At 39.4% G+C, this 24,101-nt stretch overlaps 1 protein-coding gene across 1 annotated transcript in view; it reads left to right on the forward strand.

Moving 5' to 3' along the window:
- PTPN5 (protein tyrosine phosphatase, non-receptor type 5 (striatum-enriched)) overlaps positions 1–24,101 on the forward strand; it is a 78,024-nt gene that overhangs the window by 34,740 nt on the left and 19,183 nt on the right. Inside the window, exons 2-7 of the mRNA XM_009998053.1 lie at positions 7,663–7,844; positions 8,706–8,825; positions 10,633–10,716; positions 15,309–15,547; positions 18,202–18,391; positions 21,395–21,479. Coding sequence (XP_009996355.1) covers positions 7,683–7,844; positions 8,706–8,825; positions 10,633–10,716; positions 15,309–15,547; positions 18,202–18,391; positions 21,395–21,479 — 880 coding nt within the window. The 5' untranslated portion in view covers positions 7,663–7,682. The remainder of the gene's footprint in view (positions 1–7,662; positions 7,845–8,705; positions 8,826–10,632; positions 10,717–15,308; positions 15,548–18,201; positions 18,392–21,394; positions 21,480–24,101) is intronic.

Raw genomic sequence — 24,101 nt, forward strand, 5'->3', positions numbered from 1 at the left:
AGCAGGGAGTTGAGTGGAGAAGCAACTATTCTCCTCACACACTCTGGCATCAGGTCCCTGTTCCTTTGGAGATGAGAATAGGCCATTGAAGTATAGAGCTGTGCAGCCCACCAGCAGGAAGAAGGGGCTGCATATTCTTTTCAGCAGAACTTATTTCAAGTAGCGAGGAAAGTTTCTTCTCCAAGTTTGTTAAAAATATTGTCAGTAAAAAGGGAGAAGCATTGGGCTAGAAATTCGTAGCCCCTCTGTTCTCTGCCTGGCTTGCTGACAGATTTTCTACATTACTTTCCTCCTTGCTTTCTTTTTCTCTTGATGCACCTTTCCGTTTTGGTAATCATGGTTTGGCTTAAGCAGCATCCGTGCTCTAGCAGCTGAACTTGAAAAGTGCAAGTCTCAAGAGCCTTTCCTGGCTAGTAGATGGCACCCATTTGCCTCTCTGCACTGTTGTTTCAAGAGCTCCACAGAGAATGTTTGCTTTTCTCAGAATGAGGCTGCTGGCTGCAACTCATGACAAGCCAAGTGCCAAGGTAGATTGATAGTTGTGGGTTGTCCTCTCCCACACAAAGGTAAATTAACCTTTTTCTTACTCAGTATTAGAGAGGGTCCATTGAAGTGCCTTTCTAAGCAGTTCTGTAATGATGCAAAAAGTTGTGGTATTTTTAATCAGATTTTTCTCTATAGACTAAGCAACAGCCTATAGACACTTTATATCAGTGGTCATACATTCTAAAAGTTCAGCTTTAAAGCTGTAGTGTGCATCCTTGTCACAGAATTTTCCAGACTTGTGTTTTGAGAATTTGATCTTTCAGATAAACTTCTTACCTTTTGGCTAATGTAGTTAATATGCAAAAACACCCCTCCCTCCCCCCACTCAAAAAAATCCCCAAAAAAACACTGCGTGGTGTTCTTTTGAATCTTCAGAGAGCCTGAAACAGCATCACTTGAGAGGTATCAACCTAGGAGTCAGTAAATTAAATACCAGTATTCTTGGCTCCTTCCAGTGTGATAATTTTAGCAAAAGTATCCAGCTTTCCCAAATAGAATCCCTAAATGTTGTAAATTTCAGTTGTTCTCCATGCAACTATGAATATGTGTAGCTTGGCCCTGCTAATACTTGTGGTCAAGGGTTGATACACTTAGTGCAAACTGAAAGCATTAGAAATCATAAGCTGAATTTCATCTCTGAATAAGTAACAGCACACTAAAAAAACAGGCTGGTAGTATGTAAGTTGAGTCTTGGTGTAGAGTTTCCCATTCCTCTGTAAGTTGTCAGAGATGGTAACTGTCAGTAACAGTTCCCTGGACCTCTTCCTTGGATTATGGTATGCCATGTTTATTTATTCTTTAAGCTCTGTTACACGAAGAATGAAGTCTGCAGTTACAGGTTGCATTCCTACGAAGGACCACTGGATGGATCTAACTGGCTTACAAAATAATTTACAGGATTGGTTTGATGCCTTGAAGTGATTAGTGGTAAACTTAGTGGGATATGTGGATTTGTCTGGGTTGTTCCTAGTGTTTGAATTAAGCTGCCTGATATCTTCTGAAGTAGCTCTCTATGTGGTTTTGCATTACAAATTCATGATATACCAACCACAAGTTCTTGGCAGCTAAAAGTTGGACTTTTCCCAGAGTGAAAGAATTGAGGTGATTACATTGTTGTAAGTCCCTTCTATTTCCAGTCAGCATTAGTAGGTAGCTGTAGGGTGCATTTGGGAATGTGTCTCTTAGCAGCTCTTAATCTGGATACTTTTGGGGACTAGATGCTCTACTCCCAACAGTGTTTTATCCAGCCATTTGGAAAAGGTAAATGTATTGAACTCTTGTAAACAGAGCAGGTGAGGGATCAAGTAGAGCAGAAGTAGTCAGTACTATATCATGACAGGGAAGGTAAAAAAAAATTAATAATGAAGAAGCCGAAGCAAAAGAGATGCATTGTTAGGATAACAGCAGGTGTTGGAAATAGCATTCCTAGCTTTCAACACAGCTAATTAGATCATAAGTGTAATTTTTACATAACTTGCAGAAGAGCTAGGAGTGCACAGAGCATAAAGGAAAAAATAAACTTCCCTAGGTTTACAGATGAATTGTATTAATCTGTAAACAGTAATGATATAATGATGCAGCTTTTGTCACTATGTTTAGCTGCTTAATACCTGAGATTGGCTGAGTATAAAGAAGGTCAGTAGAAGTTTCTGAATTACAGAATAGCGACCCACCAGTTGGTTTCCTGCAGAGAGAAGAGTGTAAGTACATATGTTATGTTCATGATGCAAGCATGAAAGGTCCCTTTCCTCTTAACTTCCTCCCATGCCACTGCAGTGCAGAAGAAAGATTGACTTTTGGTCCAAAGCCTTACTATTCTGTTTACATTCTTCTCATACTGTGGTGGAAAGCAAAAAAAAAGAGAATGTGTTCTCCACCCATACCTTTCTTATAAAGCTCCATTCTTTGATTAGATGAGCTGTCTTTTTACCCTCCGGCACAAGCTACCTCTTGTTCATGTGCACTCTGAGGCAGCTCATTCAGCTTTGATGTGTCTTGCCAGCATCTGGACCTGCCCGCAATCAGTGTGTCTTATGACTTGCAGATTTAACAAGGTCTTGACCAGCTGAGTGCCAGGGCTGTGTCCTGTCCTGCATGTGCCATTTCAGTGCATGTGAAAATAAGCAATTGATTTGCAGACCCGTATCAGTAGTATACATTCATCTACTATTCTCTAATGAATACTGGGTCCCCCTAGCAGTTAAATGGAAATCAGAGACAGTAATTTCAGTAGGCAGTTGCTTTTTGATATCTGAAGATATAGAAGCTATGCATGGATTTAGGACTCTGGTGTTGGTAACTGTGATGGATGTGAAGTAATGCTAGCATGGTCATACTTGGCAATGTTTCCATACTGTGGTCCCTTCCTGCAGAGTAAATTCTTGCCATGCACAGCCATCATGCAGATCTGACAGGTTCAGAGGGATATGAATCTCCACACATATAAAGCAAATCTGGAACAATGCAGCTGGGCTGCTGTGGTGTGTGGGCTGCTGTGGTGTGTCGACTGCTACAGCGTGGGAGTTGGCAGTACAGGTCCATTTCTTCTATCTTGTCTGTCTGGCAGGTAGTTCCACAGAGCTCAGGGATTCCACCATGACTGAAGAAGAAGCAACCATTAACAAAATTTGTGTTTCCCACTGGAAAGGCAGTACCACTCAGTCTCCCAGAAACATAAATCCCCCAGGCACGTTATGATGGATGTAAGTAAAAGTATAATAACTGTATAAGCACAATATTTTCATTGCTGGGATACATTTGATTTCTATTATGAAAATCCTTTGGGTAAGGAACAAGTCTTTTTTAATCTCAAAAATACATTGTTAAAGAAGTCTGTCAATGGCACTGTATCAATTTCCTGAGCGTTAGCACCCAAGCACAAGAGAGGACACAAGTTCCTTTTAACCCCCCAACTTCATCTTAGGGGGTTGTTTTTTGTTTTGGTTTTCTCTGAAGCCTCTAAGTATGAATCAGTTGAGTTACAGAGCTGCTGATGTCTCACCCACAGCAGCATTTGATTGGGTCATGGCATGTTTATTACTGCAAGGCATTTACTTACTTATTACTACAGCACCTTTCTGTGTTTCAGTTAAGTCTAGTGCTCTAAACAGATGGTTTTCTGAGGTGTATTGTTTTATTCTGCCTTTTATGTACCTGCATATGATGGAGGCACAAGCCAGCTATTGCCTTCTGAGTGGACAAAGTTGTTTCCCCGTATAGATTACTCCATGTTGTGCCATTTATTTTTGGCAGCTTGTACTGGTCGCTACATTTAAAGAAAGAACATAGGATTAATGGATCCCCAGTTTGATCCAGGTTTGTTTTCATAAACAGCAAGAATAAGGTTAAATTTATGCTGCTGTTTTGAAATTTCAAGTTGCTTTAATAGGCCATGTTCATTCTTCTGCCAATGGGTTTTTTCTAGCCAGCATAGTCCTACATTAAAGCAGGACTCATGGAACTTGAATTCCAATCTCCATGATACAGGAATTTGAGAAGCTATCACATGGATACTAGATTTCACTGTCAGTCAATTCACTAGCAGAAGAGAGGCTTAATTCACTCTTCCTGGATGTAATCATCCTTCTCAGCTGTCTAAAGACCTTCACACTGACCTTGACACAGGAAAACTGTACTGATCTCTCACTCATTTATTACCTCATCTGTGTACTGAAAGAATCCAGGGCCCATTAGGGCAAATAATACAGGAATATAGGATTGCAAGATGCAGTTGTGGGAAACGGTAATTGAAGTATTGTTTAAAGCTGACATAGTTAAATCAATACAGAACCCTAGATGGGCATCATTATGTTTGTTAAAATCTAGTCGCTTGTGATTTGGAGTAGCAAGTTTTCGAATTTATCCAGGGCACTTTCTTGGTATAGCAGAGACATGAATCTTAATCTGTACATTTATATCTATGAATTCAGAAAATCCTCCATTATTTTAGTTCTTGTCTCCATTATCTTTTACTGTATTAGTGAATATGCTTGTTGATAACCATATCAATTCAGCAGAGCTGGAATCCTGAGCTCCTAGGTCCATTGACCAGTTCTCTGCCTTATGCAGTGAAAATAATTGAAACTAGAAGTAGTCTATTGTCCTTTGTATAGGGCAGTCATAAGGAGAATGTGGCTTCTGCATTTGTACAGCAGTTGCTAGACAACACTGGGATACCAGGAATTGGACTTCTGGGCTATGGAGAGGCATAGATCCCCATGGTTACAGGCACGGAGTGGTCCCCTAACTTTGACGCCTTTTGTTCCAAAAGGCATGGGGTTAAGTGGCCTTTGCATCTTCATATTAGAGTCAGGGTTCCATTTCCAATCTAGACAGAAGTGACCTTGTAAATCTCAGGCTGCTACAGATACAAAACAAAATTATTCTGTTTACCTGCTGCATAACTGAGCTTTTGGTCAGTTAAAGGTTTTCTGAAATTCTGAGAAATTATTACTTAAAAAAATACATGAAAGCTGAGCTTGAAATCTCCATTCCCTGGCTCCTTGCTCTGCTTGTTGTCTCAAAGATGTTTTAGTTCTGGTCTCATTGTATTTTATTTTAAGCTTTGGAGGGAGTATCCAAGAAAGGAAGTGATCAGGATTTGGAAAAACAATGAACAGGTTCACTAGCCATTATTAGGGACAGAGGTGCACTATTTAATACAGATAAATGAAAAGTAGAGCTCTAAAACGTGTAGCAAAAATGAAACGTTAGAGACAGTAGGAGTAAGCCACAATAAAACTATATGTAAACAGATATTTTTAGAGGTTTATATCTCAGCTATAGGTGCATGTCTTTTTGCATGGGTGGCAAAAATAATTTCTGACATCAAAGTTGTGTCCCTGTTAAATTTCAAATTCTTCTTCCAAAACACATCCCACAATAATAGCATGAAAGAATTGGCAGTCATTTACAAGGATTTTCCCCTCAATTCTCATCCAAATCCGGTGACACATGAAGCAGTTTGAAAGTTTGAAAATTCTCAACTTTAACTGTTCAACATTGACTGTTAAGGTCAGCCTTGAAAGCAGTTAGTCAGCTTTAACTGTGGCTGCTTAATATGTTGTCCTCCTGAAGAACTTTCAGTCCAGCTCGTAGGTAGCATCGTATCAGAGGTCAGGTGTTAAGCATATGGCAAATGTCCCTGAACACCAAGGACTGTGTCTGGGCTCTTTATGTTTTTTGGAGGGGCTTGTCATGAACTGTAGATTACTGGCTGGAGCCTGAAGGACAGAGAGGTAGAGCTCCCAGGATCTCTTAAGCTGTATTTCAGCTTTTCTGTCTTTTCCGTCTTTTTCTGTTTGCTTTTCTTCGAAAAGTGCTGTTTCTGCATGGTTGTCTTCTAGCGTTAAAGGCAAATAGATAAAAATGAAAGAAGTTTTACCACTGTGAGAAATACAGGCAGGGATTGTTGACACCTGATTTTACCTTTTTAGTTCTGTTTTTTTTCCCCATGTTTTATCAACCTGTATTTAATACGAAATTTTGATAGTGTTTATGCAAATTACTGAGTCCTTCCTGGCTAGCAGTCTGTTAATTTCAGCACACAACTACAGTATGGCTTACATGGCTGTATGTCTTATCTAGATTACATTCTTTATGCTTCCTGTGAAATACATGGGTAAATACAATTAAAATGTAATATATATATGTTATATATAATATAATGTTATATATATATTTATATATGTTATATATTACATGTTATATATAGCTGTATAACCCATTATACCCAGCATACCCTGCTGAGGTCACTACCTATCATAAACTGACTGGAGATATTTTGAAAATGGGAAACCAGTAACCTGAGCTCCTAGGGATGTACCTGGTGTTACCTTGCAAGTGCTCCTTCTTGTGTCTTTGGGTCTCCCCCAGTCATTATACAGTGTTAGTCCTCTTGAAACTGGGCAGCCGTCAGAATGGAGAAACTTGTAGAGGAAGCAACACCATTCCCAAACACCTTTTTCTCTTGTGCAGGGATGGATGTCCTAAGGCCTGTTTCTGTGGGGGAGGACAATGAGAGAGTGGAAATAAACACCTAACATCCCTGTCCACTTTCACGCTTCTATGTTTTAGAAATCAGAATGGGATATTTTCATGAATCCTTACTGTACCAAGACCCTTGGCTGATAAATGAATCGTATTTTAATTTGTCTAATTAGAGCTGTGGCTAGTTTATGGATGCTTATCTGACTTAGACTTACTATTGTGAGACATTTAGAGAGATGTCTCATGAGAGGAACATTTTGTAGAAACCTGACCTCAACAAACCATAGAAGGGTGAATGATGTGGCCTTTTCTTGTGGCACAAGTGGTGGCTTAGGTGGCTTAGCTGACCAGTGTTGCACACAGGGCACCTTCAGGGCTTTCCTCATGTAGAGAGATGTAAATCAGTTGTACTTACATCAGATTCACTCCTTTTAGTTTGTAAATTAATTTATAGTTACACAGACTGTGTTCAAAATACTGTTAGTGAGGGACTAGCCACTCCAGTGCGTATTTCCACTGAATGGAATAGCATTACAACATTATTAAATAGCTCTTGATTATGAATTCATCCAAGAAGTAGGTTATTAGAATGAAGTATATTTTATTAGAACCTTAGGACACTCGGCCAAAACCCAGATCCCTTGAGCACTATTCAGACGCTTAACATGAAACAGTCTCTAACTTAGAAATTTATATTCAAATTAGACTTAAGTAAACAAATAAGGGGAAGTGGAGAAATTGAGGCAGGGAGAGACAAAATAGGTTCTCTGCTGCCACATAGTCTGGATGTGTGGCGCTAGGAAATAGCACAGATGGTTCCTTTTAAAAAAGTAAAAATGAAAAGGTGCAAAGATGTAAAGGGGAATTTATTAACAGCATAGCCCAGAATCTGCACCTCCGGAAAGAAAGGGAAAATAATTTATCCGCCCACACTGACTTTTTTCTGATGAAGGCAGGTGAATACAGCTGCACTAATAGAGTGTAACACTCACAATCCTGAGCCGCGCTTACTGATGCAGAACTGAGAGGTAACCATTGTCTCCAGGAAAACAATAGCACTCGCAGCCCCTGCGGTGGCTGCAAGGTTACATACTATTCAATCTCTGCACATGTCATTTTCACGTGAAGGTCTTTCCAATCCAGCCATTATGGAGTCAGTGGATGAAGCTGGAGGACAACAGGGACAGCTGAACAGGAAGGAGCAGTCCCTGAGAACCTGCCAGAAAACGACACTGCTTGGTTGGACTGCCCGGTGGAATGGACTAATGCCTGGAGACAGCATGTATCTGTTTGTCCTCTCACAGATACTGGTAAGGCAGCCTGTCATCTCATCAAAATGCTGGGACTCATCTTTCAAGCTTTGTTGGCTTGGGAGGTTTCCTCCTCAGTCATTGTAGATGTAGCAGTGGACATAGCTCATTTGTGGAGCCACCTCTCACAGCCTTACTCTGCTTTTGAGGTCCCATTCCTTGCCCCTCTGCAAATGCCTTCTTTGTCTAATGACCCACATCCCAACAAATCCATCCTCTGTAACTGATGTGTATGGGGTAAATAACCATCTTGATAAATGGTGACTGGGAGGTGTATCCTTTAAAGTTGCAGTGTGCCCTTCGTGGTTGGGGATGACTTCCCTGTGAGGGTGTTAAATATAGCGTCATTGCTTTTGTAGTTTTATGTTAACTATGGTGTATGCAGCAACCTTTATGTGGGTCAATGTCTGTGTTTCTATGAATCTGTTTATAGGGAAGTTGACATGAATGTGCCTATTTTAGAGAGCTTTAGATAGTATGAGATAGGCCTGAATAGTCTTCTAATAACATTCAAAGTGCATTGAATTACCATTTTTATAATGCTGGAAGTTAAGAAGTGAGAGGAATCTGTTGCTCTTTTGATACACAGGCTACCATGGGCAGTTCTTTTGCTAGTGTAGACCAGAATAAGCTTGCTTAACTCACTGGTACACATGTAGTTAATGGTAGCTGAGCACTTAGCCTTCAGCCTTTTTACTCATGTTAAGCTGCAGCCTAGAAAGTACCTGACTACTTAAAGCAAAAATGACGATCAACATGAAATCAAGGGAACAAAATTACTTAATTATGCAGTCTTGAAATGAAAATGAATGTTTGTATAATGAGAGATGCTCATTATGTATTTTCTGATTGATTGCACAGCTTCTCTGCATGATGCTGTGGTACAGCACTTATGGGACCATCCCAGCAGCTCAGAATGCCTTTGACCTGCTGTCTTACTTCCTTACCCCATTTAAACAGTTTTTGTCAGATCAAGGGAAGGTAAGTCCCTGTACTTGTCTGTGATTATGGGGTGGTGGTGCTTCTGATTAAAAGTATAACGCACATATATTGAGTATAATATGGTGACTACTGCAATGTGTGTGTATCCTGAAATAGCGAAAAGAGTTTTCTGAAAAGAGATCCATATTGTATCTTCAAAGTACAGGTCTGAATTTTTGGCTATGGTTTTAGATCAGCACAGCGTATTTTTCATAATGTGCAAATAATTGCAAATTAAACAAAGCAATAAGAAATCAGCCCACTAAGGTTTAGTTCACAATAAAGGGAGAGCTGGAACTTAACTCAATAGGGTGGATCACAGCTTAAATTCTGGAAGAATGGATCAACCCCCTTAAAAGGAGCAAATCACAAGACAATCAGTCACAAAATTCTATTTTTATTCAGTGTTTAGGGCATATCTATGTAAAAGTATGTCAGGTGTAAGTTTGAATTATTTCTACAAAGTTACCCTGGTAGAACTGGCTTAGCTTCTCACCATGACATGACATATATACCAGTATGATTAATCTGATAAATTACTGGGGTAATTATACCCAGTGCAGTTTTCTCTAGTGTGGACGGAACCTTAATTAAATGGTGAGTAGCTTTCAAAAATCAGATTAATTATATTTGCCATCAGAATGCTTAGATTCGTTGTACATAATTTTTGTAGCAGAGGCTATGTGGTACAAATAGGAAATCTGACTCAATGCCTCTTGTGACTGGAGTACAGTGGAGACTGTTTTCTATATTCCCTGAATGACATCTATGAGCTGCATGTCACCGGCTCTTTTGTTTATTTGAAAGAAGTACTTTTATATTGCACTTTCTCAATTGGATTTATTATGCACAATCAGAGCTCTTCATAGAGTACTGCCGGTATCTTATTTGCAGTGGGTCAGTCATTAATTGTTCCTTACAGAAAATCCCTGATTTATAGAATATTGGTTTGAAATAAGTATTCAGTGTGGAGGCAACTGACTCCTAGGATGCACCACAAGAACACCCCAAGTATGAGTCTGTGCTGATAGTCATGCATATCTTTGAGTACTGTTTATTACAGCACTATTTACCATGTGGATTTAGACTTGAAAACAGTAAAGACAAAGAAATCTTCTGATGTTAAAATAAGCGAATGAAAGCTCTTAACTCTGAATTTCTCTTTAGCTGTACTAGTGGGTCAGGAACAGTGTAAAAGTCCTTGCCCACTAAAGTCCATTAGAATTGAATGTTGCATCTACTACTGAGAATAGACTGAACCCTAAACTACTTAAATACAACTAAGATGTTGAAGTGAATTTCAGTTTGAGTGCTGTGAATCAACCTTATGGTATTTCACAGAATATATTAGAAAACATAAAAAAGTCCTCTGTGGCAGGGTTTTATGTAAGGACCCACAAATATGGGAACAGTATTAAACTTTCTTCAAAGTCCTTCGCCACACTGTAAAATTTCACTGACTGTGGCAGTGAAACACTTGTCTAGGCTGCAAAATTGAATAATGGCTCTAGATCTCAGTTTTGGCAGTGCATGAGGGTAGGAAGCAAATTTCCTTTTTGCCTTCACAGTGAAATCCAGTGTTTAAACCTTCTGAGATGGTGGAGTTTAGAGCTGATTTCAATTTCAGTCTTCTCCAAAGCCTGGCATTTTTTGTTGTTGTTGGTAATGTCTTTACCATAGAAAAGATCATGGTATGACTAAGTCTGCATGGGAGGTCTAAGAATGAATACAGTTTGCCAAGAATGTGCATACAGGTGCTGTGCTCCTAAGTACTTTGTGGATAATTTTCAGTTCTATTGTTTCACAGGACCTGACTAAAATTGGGAGCGTTGTGGTATCATACATCTTGCTGTCTTTAGCTTCTCTAGGACTGTTATTTGTAGGATCTGTGGTAAGTTATGATACTGTGCAAACTATATTTATAGCTTTTTTCAGTGTGTTTTCAGAAGATGTCTAATTTACTGCAAGTTGTTGAAGTTAAGCCTAAGTTGATTGTAAAGGAACCTCTTCAGTTCTATTTCTATATAACTGTCTGCTTGCTTTAGATAGAGGAATCACAGCTACACTTACCCTTTCTCAATTTCTTGATGAATTGGGGATTACACTGATGGTTTTTATTCTTTCCATCCACAGATGGGCAAGCTATTTTCACTTAAATAGAAGGGATGTGGCCCAGTAATGGGATCAGATAATATTGCTGCCTTAGGAATTACTTGCAGAGCGTTCATTGACTTCAGTGGCTGAAAGAGCTGTTCCAGAGCACCAATATACTTGTGAATGTAATGTCCTTGTAGATGTAGGCCAAGGCCCCAGCTGCAGAACAAGATTAAGTGACATGACTACAATTAATCTAGTTAGCTGTCAGCTGTTTGGGAGCAGGAAGAGTGCACATTGTGTTTCTTCATTGATAGTGTAACTGGCACTTTCTATGGTAGATGGGAAAGCTACAGAGAATTTTTTAGGGAGCTCTAATTGAACATGGCTTTTCATACCTCTATATACTGTTCTGGTAGAGTGGGAAAGCACTTACTAAACATGCAGGTGGAACATCACCTCCTGTCTTTAGTGCAATGCACCTTCGGGTAGCTTGGGGGGCTGAAGTTGTACTATATACATGTCATTTGGGTGATGCACTGTGTAATGAAATACGTCATAGAGTCATGGGAGTGTTGGGAAGGGACCTCCAGAGACTGCTAGTCTAACATTCTGCTTGAAGCAGGGCTGTTGCTGACACTTGATAAGATCAGCCATGAATTTTTCTACACAGGTTTTGTAGACCTCCAGGGAGGGAGATATATCGTCTCTCTGGTTACCTGTGGCATGACTGCAGGATGCTTTTGGGAAAGGATTTTTTTCCTAATGTCTGATCTGAATTTCCCAAAGTTGAAGGTGCAAGATGAATTACTGCAGCTTGTGGCCGTTGTCCCTTGTGGTGTAGGCTGCCATTCAGAGGAGAGTCTGTCTGCATCATTTCTGAGGCTGCACTTCAAGTGATGCAGGCTGCTGTTAGGTCACCCCAGTGTACTCTTTGCCATGCTGAACAAGTCCAATTCCCTCCACCTGTTACAAAATTCATGTGCTGCACACCCCCGACCTCCTCTGTAGCCCTGCCCTGGGCCCTCTCTAGTTTGTCCATATTTGTCTGAAACTGGAGGGCCTGAAATAGAGCAGCAGTCAACATGCAGCTGCATCAGTGCCAAGGAGAAGGGAATGCCTGCTTTAGTTTGCTTTTTTTGATGCTGCTGTTCCTTACCTAGACTACTTTTGTCCTCAAAAAATAAACTTCTGGTGATTTCGTAATTGCAAATCTTAACAAAACTGAGACACATGTGAATTGTGATGAACCATCTGAATTTCAGGTAATTTTGCAGCAAAAAATGGTGAGCTAGAAATCAGAATAGCAGGACCATGATTTTTCTGCATATCCAGCCTGTTTCTTGGTGAATGGACACTTATACCAGCATAGATGAGAGCAGACTTGGCCCATTTTTAAGTGTTGCTTAAAACTGTTGTACAAAAAAATAGTTGTATCAGATTCCATGTAGTCAGGTTTGTTCTGCTTTGTATTCCAATGGTCTCTGCTAGCATGTCTTCTAGCTAGAGTAGAAGCACAAATGTCACTGTATGTTGCAGAGCATCAGCACGTAAGAAACATCCTGTGAGTTCAGACCAATGGTCTGACTTGCCCAGTATATTCTCTCTAACAGTGGCATTAGAAAGGAGATGCTGTTTAGAGAGAGCATATGAGCCTTGTCCCTTCTGACCTACCTGTTACCTTGCTCTGTGTTATCTCATGTCATGCTGCTTTGCACAATCTGCTTCTACTGGTGTTTAGGGAGTAAGGCATAGTAGAATTTCTAGAATCCCATCCTGTTGGACAGCAAGTAGTTGCATAAAGACAATTTTCTTTATTTTCTATCTGTCTCAGCTGAGTGACCTCTCTCTCTCTTTTTCCTTTTTTTCCTTTTTTTTTTCTTTAGTGAGTTTTAAATTATGTGCTGCCTAGAAAAGACATTGAGGAGTGAATTTCAGATGTTTGTCTTTCCCAAATGTACCCTTCCCTCTTTATATAGGTGGAACTGGCACATCAGTCACACACTGATGTATATACTAGATGACATATCAGTAAAAAACAGCTTATGCTTTTTTTTTTTCAATTTATTTAGCAACTGTGGTAACTTACAGTAATGCTTTAGAAGTTCCCTGGGGAAGGGAGATAATATGCCTGTTTATACAGGTACTTTATTGCTTTAATGTAGAGCAATAACTATTGGACCGCATAACAAGACTAGAGAAATGGTGGTCAAGTGAATTTTCAGAAGTCACACCAAGAGAATGGAGGCCCTGTCTGGTCTGTGCACATGGTAAAGTCCAGCTCATTCTTGAATCAGGGAATTTGTAACTCTAATACATGTAGAGTGAATTTTTCAGGAGAGTAGACCTCTGCTAATGTTGGAGACACTTCTCTGAGAATACCCAGGTACCAGAATGTGTTGGGAGGTTAGCAATCACACTGAAAATAAAAGGGTGGATAGAGTGCTTGAGACTTATATTAGTCAGGTTGTTTGTTTTCTGTCTCATAAAATGGTGTCTTAAAGACCCAGAAAGCTGTGGAGAAACCAGCATTGAGCTGTCTAGTCCTCCTGAACAGGTTTTCAGACCTGAATATTTTTCCATTATTTAGTTTAACCTCATCACTTAAGTGTAACTTAATATATTCCAGTGTCTTGGGCAGCTCCTTACTTACCACACACTTCTTTCAACCTAAAACAAAACTGCTTTGTTTCTAGGGTGAAGTTCTTGTTTCTTTGGATTTACAGGGTGTTAAATCACGATTAGAACCAGTCCTGTGTCACTGTATCAGCTCTAGAATCTGTAACACATAATTCGTACCTAGCCCTTACACTTGGCCCACAGCACAAGTGTTGATTTTAGTAGCAACAGCACTCTCCAGCAGTGTAAAATTTTTGAGCAGATATTTTACTCTGGGAACTGCTCAGCTATTACAGCCTTGCTGTATGCGAAGGAACAGCTAGTACTTTGGAGTACCAAGCTATAGAAGTCATCTTGGGGAATGAAAATAGAATCACATCTTCAAGCTCTTTGTCATCCAACAGGCCAAGCGTGTAGGATAGACTTGGTTCAGACTTGGCCCTAAATTTGTGTAAGACAGAAGTCTAATAATCATGTTCCTATGTTTGCTTTTGTAATAACTGTGTTCTCTGACTGAAACAAAAAAAATATATATATGTTTGAAGTAACTGTCAAATGAATAACGCTGCTTTGTGAGAGTCTAACATTAACTAAAGCTGACTATGGACGGAAATTAAAACTTGCTTCACTTCATTCTTTAGACTCAGAGAAATGAGAGCACGTGAAAACACAAGCACAAGAAAATTGCTTAAAATCCTGTAAAAGCTAATGTGCTTTAGTAGCCTAGGAAGATAAATCTGACACATTTACTAAATTCAACTGCCTATTTAAAAGGCATATAAGAGAAGGACAGAAGAGACTTTACTTTGGAAAATATGACCTGTTCTTAATTTCAAAAGGATGCATGACAGTACAATGTAGTTTGTATAACATTTAGCTTGAGTAATACTGCTCCTAGTTCAACACTACAGAGATAATTGGCTTAAGGTTCCAGATCCTGGAATTCAGAGGTAGGCTTGAAATTTTTAACTGAGTCCTGTGTGGAAGATTAAACAGCCTGCTGATACAATCTCTAAATCATCTAGTCTGCCACACCATCTATGCAAACCAATATGATACAGTCATTTTTTTTATTCATATCATCCATTTTAATTTACACTTATGTCCTAGAACTTCACAAGCTGTATTATTTAATGTGTATACCATGTTTAAATCAGAAAATTAGATCACAAAACAGTCTTTGCCACTGGTCAAAACTGATATGAGCATTCTGAGCCTCAAAACCAGGTACATCAAAATAAAGGCCTCTTTAAAAAAATGAATATATGTGAATTAAGGGTACAATGCCAGATAATGCAAGATGTGCAGTTCAGGAAAATTATATTTAGTTTTCTTAATCCATGTATATCTAAATTTTAGATGGAATACCTTTAAGTCAGGAGAGGTATGATTTGTAGGATAGTATAGTAGGTTTTTATTTTGTAAACAAGCCTAGGAAGGTTAAGAAACTGAACAAAAGGACAGTGATCTCACATTGGCTTGCATATGATTGTCACAAGCACATTCCGCTTTCACTGTATCCACAAATTAAGCCTGGCCAGCTCTGTGGAAACCTCTGTGGCTGAAAGCAGGTTTGAATGGGTAGATGTGAATCCTTGTAACATGTACCACAAAGCTGCTCTTGCATGGAACATTCCTGTCCTCTTCAGTACTCTCCAGTTGTAATACATTGTAGTGAGCTGGGGTGCTGCCCTAAAGACCTATCCTCTAGGCTGTATCGAAGGGCTGGCAACAAGCAGAAAGCTTTTTTAAATGTTCATTTTCCTCCAGTTTTGGCATCTACTCAGAGCCCGTCCAGACCTCCCCTTTCCACTACAAGAGGACAGACGCCAATCTGTGAGCCGGCAGCCTTCATTCACGTACTCAGAGTGGACAGAGGATAAAAATGAGGATGACTTCTTAGATTTGGATCCTGTACCAGAGACTCCGGTCTTTGACTGCATAATGGACATTAAAGCGGAGACAGATCCAGCTACTCTAACGGTTAAATCCGTGGGCTTGCAAGAAAGGTAGGGTAGATGTGACCAATAGGAAAAAGTCTGGTCCCAGATTTTGTGGACTGAGGAGTTCTGGGCCTAATAGGAAGCTTTGTTGCCTTCATGAATGTCACTTTAAAATGTGCCTGCTTTATTTCCTGTCTTGTTTTCAGTCCAGTCATAAGTATAAACATATTAGCAAAAAAGCACACAATTTTTGACAGCTCACAACAAGTTCAAAACCACAGTTTCTTTCCTTTGAAATATCCATTTGTGTTTAATCAGTCTCTTGCCATTCCCTGAGATGGTAGTGGCATCCACTATATGGCGGTGAAAGCTTTTTACCTCTGAAAGAGTTAGATCTTGATAATTTTTTTTTTCTGTCACTCATGTTGGACTATTAGTCCTTTGTCCAAAAGCAAACCATAGGAAAAGTGGTAATCTGCAGTAATTCTCATATCAATGGGTTAGTCCAAAAGTAAATGAATCCCTTTAAAATTAACCCAGTAATGAGCCTTTGAGGAGAGCTGGTGTTCACTGCTTGAATCATCAGGGCCAAGGAGCTTCTCAGAGAGATTCACAGTTGGGAAAGTGCAATTTTAAGATAAAAGGAAGAATCTTTTACTATATTGTGTTCTTTCTGTTGTCTTAGTGAAATAGTACAAAGATCTTGATAGAAATCTTGCAAAGTTGATGTTATGAATAAGAATGAAAGGCCCAACATAGCAAAATATCCCCTTCACTTCTAGCTGAATTAGAGTGCTAAACATAGTTAATTCTTATATCTAAAACTTTATGAGCAGAACTTAGATTTTTAAAAGTATGATGCTGAATTTCCAAAACTCCACACGATGGAGTAAAAGGCAGTGTTACGGAAGAGACTTTTAATTGTGTTCTGTGAGCTTAGAATGTATTGGGGTTTTTTCTCACTTTATTCTTGGTTAAATCATTTGTCCTAAAAAGTCCTACTTTTTATTGTTATGCTGTACTTTGAATGTGAGACTGCAGTAACCTCTGGGGCTTGTCCCTGAACCTGCTGCTATCAGTCAGTTTTGCCATTGTCCATTATGGGCAAGATTTGGCTTTAAATGCATAAGGCATTTCTGCTTTTCACTATCCCTGATTTTGTTCTCTCTTAAAGGTGCTGACATTTCTTCTCGGGTGACTGCTAGCCTGCAGGAAAGATACTCACTTTTTCAAAGAATTGGGGAATATCAGTTGGTTCAAGTAAAGAATTAAATTTAAAAACTGTTGAAGAAGCAGAGGTGGGAAAGAGAAAGCAGTTGCTTGAAGTTCTCACACTAGGTAGAACACATACTCTTAGGATGTAAGATTAACTTGTTTTCAACAGACACATGTGCTTGGGAGGCCAGACAACAATTTCAAGTTTGAGCTGTGCTCTGACAGATTTCATTTAAGCAATCAAGCATTGGTCACTCTTCTTTTTTTTTTTTATGTTGTATTATCTACCTATCCCTCTTTTGCATTCGTTCAGCTTCTTCATCTTCTCCAACAGCATACAGGAGGGTATGATAAAATCTTTTGAAAGGTGTCCCTAAAGAGTCATTGTCTACCACTAGTGGTCATGTTTCCTACAAAATCATTTTCTCATGACTGTGAATCATAGCAGGAGGCTGGTTGCACATTCTTTTGGAAAAACTCCTGAATCCAGAAAAGGGCTGTCATCCGAGTGACAACTTCTACTGTCTTCTCTGTGAGCTGGTCATGCCTGCATGTTTACATGTTTCTTCAACAACTTCTGCAAACACCTCATAACTAGATTTTGCCAATTGAGAGTCATCAAAAATAGGTTTACTGTGTGGATGCAAAGAACATTATACCTAGTAACAATCATATTGTGTGATTTTATTATGTTAAAGATACTTAAATCTAGATTCACTGATGGCATTTGAATTTTTCTTTTGTCCCTGATATGTGAGATTGACAGAAGCTCAGAAGTGTTTTAAAACTGCATTCAATAAACAATGCAAGAATTTTTACTTTTTCATTTTGCTGTATGGCTGCCTTACAGTAAAGCCATCAAAAATTCTACACTCAATAGGATCTCTGTTTTTAACATCTTTTTTTAAACATTGGGACCTTCATTTTACCCTCCTTATGATGCAGTGTTGTGGAGAGAAGGATTTTCAGACCAGAAAAATGTATCCACTGTAATGGTTGGCTTCTCATGTCTTCAGTAATTCTGTACTGATAATGTTTATCCCAAGATCTTACCCCGCTGATGTTGTCTGTGTTACTAGTAAATGGTTATTCAATGGGATCTGGCCTGACAAAACCTGAGAACCAAGATTCTCACCTGTGGTGTCTCAAATGTCAGCCCACATTTAGGTATCAAAAATATGGCTTGGTTTACATCAGTATGAAACATTTCCTGCAGTTGCCTGCTCAGTGCATTTGATGAACAAGTTGCTTCTTTGTAGGTGACAAGGTATACAGTTACCTCATGACTTTGAAAGTGTTGTCCTTCATATTCCCCCGTACAAAGTAGTCTTCTGGTCTTGTCTATACAAGGTGCATGACCCATTTGTCACAGTTAGTGCCCAAAATGTACGCAGCAGACCAAGCTGGGTGCTTTTCTAAAGTTGCTGTTCATCACTGGGATGGTGTCCATTGCTGACTACAATGGGTCATTCTGTTCTGTTGTAAGCAAACTTCCTGTTTTGCAGGAGAGGTTCAAATGTTTCACTCACACTGGATATGTGTACCCCAGGCTGTTCTGAGGAAGGTTTTGGCTACATCATGTCACCACGGGAACAGTCAGCTCAAGAATACCTCCAGACAGCATCAAACATCCTTACTGAAGAGGAATTGCATGAGAAAGCATTGGATCCTTTCATACTTCAGGCAGAGTTCTTTGTGAGTATCTGACCTCTTTTTTCTAGAAGCATCAGGAAAATTTGATGTTGTCTTTCTTCTATGGACCTCGCTATTATTTTCTGCAAGTCTAAATTTAGTACATACAAATGCTGTTTCCATCAGTGTAGCATTTAATGCAATTCCCAAATTTGTCATCCCTTGAAATGACAATGTCTGAAAGCTTTCAGTAATATTGTCACTTAAAAACTAGAGAATTGGTCTGACAACAACAACAAAAAAACAGGTTTCACAAGTTTTGTTTTGTTTTTTTCTGTCTGTATGCTACTTTTTAACAAAAAAAGAAACAACCAAACTTTTTCACTAGAGTACAAAAGAAAACCCAAGTTTGCTATAGGCATAATTCTTGAATTGTATGTGTAGTTGCTACAGGGCTGAAATTAATCCAAGTGCACGTTTTATTGCTGTTGAATGCTTGGCATGAAGCTACTTTCCAAGCCTGAGTGTTCTCCAGTTAACCAAAGCATATGATGGCTGTGTCACTCAGCAGGAGCCATAGAAAGTATGTCTTGCTGAGTTTTTTCTGCACAAAAATTATTTATTATTTGTAGGCTGCTCTGTCAGTTGCTTTTCAGGTTCTGAGATATGTTTCCTTGGCTCATTGTTGTTTTGAGAGAAAGAATTCTCATTTGGGGAAAAAGTGTGTAGATACACAGATGAAGCAAGCAGTTGAAAATTGAATTGAGTTTAGGAAGAAGGCCAGATACTCTCTGGTGTAGTGAGTACACTGGCCTTTTAGATCTTTGCATTGTATGAGTTTGCTGTAGTGTCTGTGTGATAGGCATTGTCATGTTTATTGTATTTGGGGGGTAAAAAAAAGCAAAATGCTGTGGTGGCTATTAGTATTGTGTCTGCAAGGCAGGGTTGTAAATTACTGTACAAAATGGGAGGTAACAGGGCACACAGTCTTAACATGGTGGGGTACTTTAAAGCATGTGATCAAGAGCTGCTGAAGTTAACACTGTCAAATAAAATATTCTCATAAGCATTGAATCTCAGCAGAACAGGAGGAAGATGATGTTTTGCAGCATCAAAGCCCTTTCAGTCTGTCCTATTCATGACCTGTAAAGGTCTGAAAGGGCAGGGTTTACTTTGAATATCACTTGCTCCTTCCTTGTGCAATTTCAGGGGATTTTTTCAGATTACAAGCACAGGGGGTGATGAGATAGTCTAGGCTTCTGTATTAAAATAGACTGCCACATATCTGTGGTCCTTAATTCACTTAGTGCTGTACAAGTTGAAGAAAAGCAGCTTTTGTGTAGGCAAGCCCTGATTGTTTTAAAGTAAAGAGCTTCTATTGCTGTTCTATGGAGGAAATGTTCTTTTAGCGAGTGTCTGCATTTGCTGCTGAACAAGTTCACATGCAATTTCATCAGCCTCTGAGGTGCACTGCAGCTTTCAAGCAAAGAAGATAATGTTAGAAGTAGGAACAAATGTGCTTCGCTTCTCTTGAGACATTTTGAACTAGTTTTCCTAGTGTTTAGAAAATAATTCAACAGCCAAACTATCCCAAGTAATTTTCATTCTTTAATGAAAACTGGAAAAGCATAGGTAGAAATGTTGTGTGATCAAAATGTTATTGCTGTGATTAAAAATTGTAGGCTAGTTATTTTTTTAATGACAGTTACCACCAGCTAGCTTGGCATAATGGATTTTCAGTGTGTCTAACCTACTTGGTTTTCAAAGTCCACATCCATGATGAGACAAGCAGCTGTGTTTCACTTTGGAAGAAAAGTCAAAGGGAACATCACTTGCAGGGCTAGGTCTCAAAATTCTTAAAAGATTTACAGTTCTTACTCAGGCAGAAGTCCTGTTGATTTGACCAAGAATTTGCTTCAGCAGTGAATTACCAAGTCCCAAAAACAGACCATGAAGCTTATCTCAAGAAGAGCTGTGGATCACGAGATACCAAGTAACAACTGAAGGAAACATGAAGGTTTTGTTCCCATGCAGTTTCCCAAGTTGATAGTAAACTACTTCAGTGAATGTTTTTATTTTTATTTGCATCTTGTTAAGCCCAACAGTATGCTCAGTGGTGTGTGAGAGACAGAATGCAGACAGTCTTCTAAAGCTCAGTAATTCAACATAGTCCATGGCTCTGCTCATCTTAATTTCTTCCCAGAGTGTGGCTTGTCTTACTCAACCCTGATTCCTGTTACCTGTGTGTCCAGTACTGGCTTCTTAAACGCAATGTGCAGCAGTTGGGATAACCAGCTTTGCTCCCAAGCTCCCATGAACCGTTTCTCTGCTTAGCCTGGTTAACACAACTTACCTCATTATGAGCCTACTGCCTCCAGCTGATGAAAGGTTACTGTTTGTTCTTGTCTGGATTGGCCTCTTACTTGCAAGAGATGAGCAGAATAAGAAGCCCCCTCCCATCTTTTTCCACTTTGGGTCAGCAGTGCCTGAACACGTTCGCTGTCCTTGCCCATGGAGCTATAAAGTGTGGTGAGCAAACAGAGTGACACTACACCTGCTCCACAGGGTGAGGTCAGCATGCCAACCTGTCATAATGTGTGTGTCAGAATTTTTTGCTGCTGAGAGTCACTAGCAAGTTTATTTCCTTCCACCCTCAGAGAGGAAGGCGTGTGAGTCAGAAAGGATGGTGTCTGAGGTCCATTGCTTTTGGAGCAGACATCTTATATACCATTTTTTCCTCAGTTCTGTGCGTACACTTGTAATTCAGTTCTGATAATATTAAGAGCTAACATACTACTCTCATGCCTGTTACTCAATGAATTAGTCACTATGAGCATTTTTGTATTAGGGATTTCAGAAAAGAAGAGCCAGTGACAGTAGAAGGGAAACATCAATCATATTTGGTGGTAAAATGCTAAAAGTACTGTACCATATGTTTTAATAGACTTCATCACTTTGCCTGCCTCAGAGGAGGGATATCATGGGCTTGGGGATTTTATTCCTCTTGAAAATCTAATAATACTACTTACTGTGTTTTGTGGTGGTGTGTGTTTGGTTTTTTGACAGGAAATTCCAATGAACTTCGTTGATCCAAAGGAATATGATATTCCAGGCTTAGTGCGTAAGAATCGCTATAAAACAATTCTCCCAAGTAAGTGTCTGCTTTTTAAGTCACTGAGGTAGGGGCATTAAAATTCTGTATGCTGAAGGGCTTTACATCTTCCCTTCCACAATGCATGAAGGGTGCTGTCACTACAATGTTTTGTCCAAAGGCCATACTTATGAAGCAGCAACATGGCTTCAAAGCATAAATCAAGTTTCAAAAGAGGTACAGAGCATGAAGAACCTAAGATTCCCTGAAAATCAGCAGCACTTATGTTTTAAAGTCATTAGAATTACATCATTAGGTGCTGCTTAAAAATTCTACCGAAAAACTTGGTGTGTTTATTCAGATGTTACTTAGTGGTTTGTTTGATTAAACTCCCTTAGAAGGACTAAATTTTATCAATATTATTTTCCTGACCAATGTTTTTCTCAGAATCAACCCTCAAATGCAAACTGAGAATACTGGGAACTGGCCTGTGATGACATTAAGAAGATACAGAAAATTGAAATATGTTTTTAAATCTTTTTTTTCTATTACACTATCTTTATTTGTTGCTGGGAGTCGGAGTTTTGAGAAACATTTTGGTACAAATTTTTAAAATTGTCATCACTTTTCCTTCTGTCGTACTTTGAAAAGTTACACCCATGCCAAACTCATGAAGTTCAACAAAGCCAAGTGCAAGGTCCTGCACCTGGGTTGGGGCAATCCCAAGCATGAATTCAGGCTGGATGGTCACAGGGCTGGAGCAGCTCTCCTATGAAGACAGGATGGGAGAGTTGGGGCTGTTCAGCCTGAAGAAGAGAAGGCTCCAGGCAGGCCTTATAGTGGCCTTCCAGTACATTAAGGGGCTATAGAAAAGCTGGGGATGGACTTTTTGAAAAGGCATGTAGTGATAGAACAAAGGGGGGTGTTTTCAAACTGGAAGAGGGTAGATTTAGAATGAACATTAGGAAGTAATTCTTTAGTAATACTGGCAAAGGTTGACCAGGAAAGTTGTGGATGCCCCCTCCCTGAAGGTGTTCAAGGGTGGGTTGGATGGGGCTCTGAGCAACGTGGTCTAGTGGGATGTGTTCCTGCCTATGCTGGGGGGTTTGAATCTAGATGATCTTTAAGGTTCCTTCCTACCCAAACCATTCTATGATTCTATGTCATGCCTTGTTTTTTGTCATTTTGTTGGAAGATGCCACAACTCACCACAGTAGCTCTGTTTGCAAAGCCCAAAAGGTTCAGTGTCAGATTAACAAGTACAAATGCAGAGAAGTCAAAAATATCCTCAGCTATACTTGTAATTTTATTCAATGAACCTGGATTGAAAATGGTTCCAGAAGAGATTTTTTTTCATCTAGACTTATAGCTCCAGTGGCTGCAGCCAGTGATCCAGGCTGTGGAACTCTTCTGATGACTTTGTACTCCTCCTTAAACCAGAAGCATAAAAACATGCAGCCACATTTCACTATTTCTGTGCTAATGATTGAGGTGAATTGTTCAAGTATTGGTTCATAGGTTTTGCTGGAAAAAGAAGATTGTAGAAATGGTGATGTCAGATGCCCAAACTATATATTCTGAATTTGCTATCTAGTGTGTAATTTTTTGAGCTGAAGAATCAGAATTGCTTCCATTTTGAACACCCTGTTCCAGAGTTGTAAACAGATGATAGGTGCCCCACTACCATAAATTTTTAAGAATGATCACTCAGTGGGTTAATTATTTGCTGCACGATTCATCTTAGCCATATGGATATCTGCTAGCAGCCTTTGTTGTCACTTTGACATCTTCATATAAGAACTGTTTTCTACCCTACTGTGCCTCCAAGGATTAAGTAGCTTATTCCAACCTCATTATGATCTGGGTATTTTTTTTCCGAATGAATTCCAAAACTAGTATCCCCTGTGCAACTTTGTCCCTGATTGTGACCAAAAGATGGCTTGATATTGCTGAGGAAAGAGGAGGGCCAACTGTTTGTTTTTATCCAACTACCTCCACTTTGAAGGGCTCTCTGCTGGCATTAAAGAGGCTAGCAAAGAGAGCTAAATATCCTTTTTATGCTTCAAAGCTGAGGATCCCAGGAAACTATCCATGCCCTAAGTAGGATGAGGGGGAGTCAACACTGACCATCCACTGACTTTTATTTCTGAGCTGACCAAATGTAGCTTCTGCTGCTTTGAGTATCTGCCTAGCATTCCTCCATGTTCTAGCTTCAGAAAGCAGAAATGGCAGGAACTGCTGAACAAGCTGCAGTACAGCAGCCCCGGACAACTGATTTTTGTGAGGAATAGCAAATGCTTGATTACCAGAGTCAAACCCCAAATCCAAATTTAAAAAGTAACTAAAGTTCCTGGACTTGCTGTGTCTCCAGAAGCAATCTAGGCAAATATCATTAAAAGGTAAGCAGTCGACATAATGATCAAGTTACTTGCAAACCTAGAGTTGATTGTGGTAAGTGAGACACATAATTAATCTCATTTATGTTTCTTTTATAGTAAATTTTCTTTGCAGATTCTCTAATTTTGCTGTTTGTAGTAAAATGGCTTAGAAGGTGGCTTTTTGATGGTAGAAAGATGTTTGGGGAAAATGCCAAGATAAGGAGGTTGATTTGGATATTTCTTAGATATGAGTTTGGTTTTTTTTCAGGCTGTCCTCTTCTGACCCTGAGTCCTATGGCATTCC

This window comes from Chaetura pelagica, unplaced genomic scaffold (genome assembly GCF_000747805.2).
Source record: "Chaetura pelagica isolate M959 unplaced genomic scaffold, ChaPel_1.0 scaffold195, whole genome shotgun sequence".
In the NCBI taxonomy this organism is placed as follows: Eukaryota; Metazoa; Chordata; class Aves; order Apodiformes; family Apodidae; genus Chaetura; species Chaetura pelagica.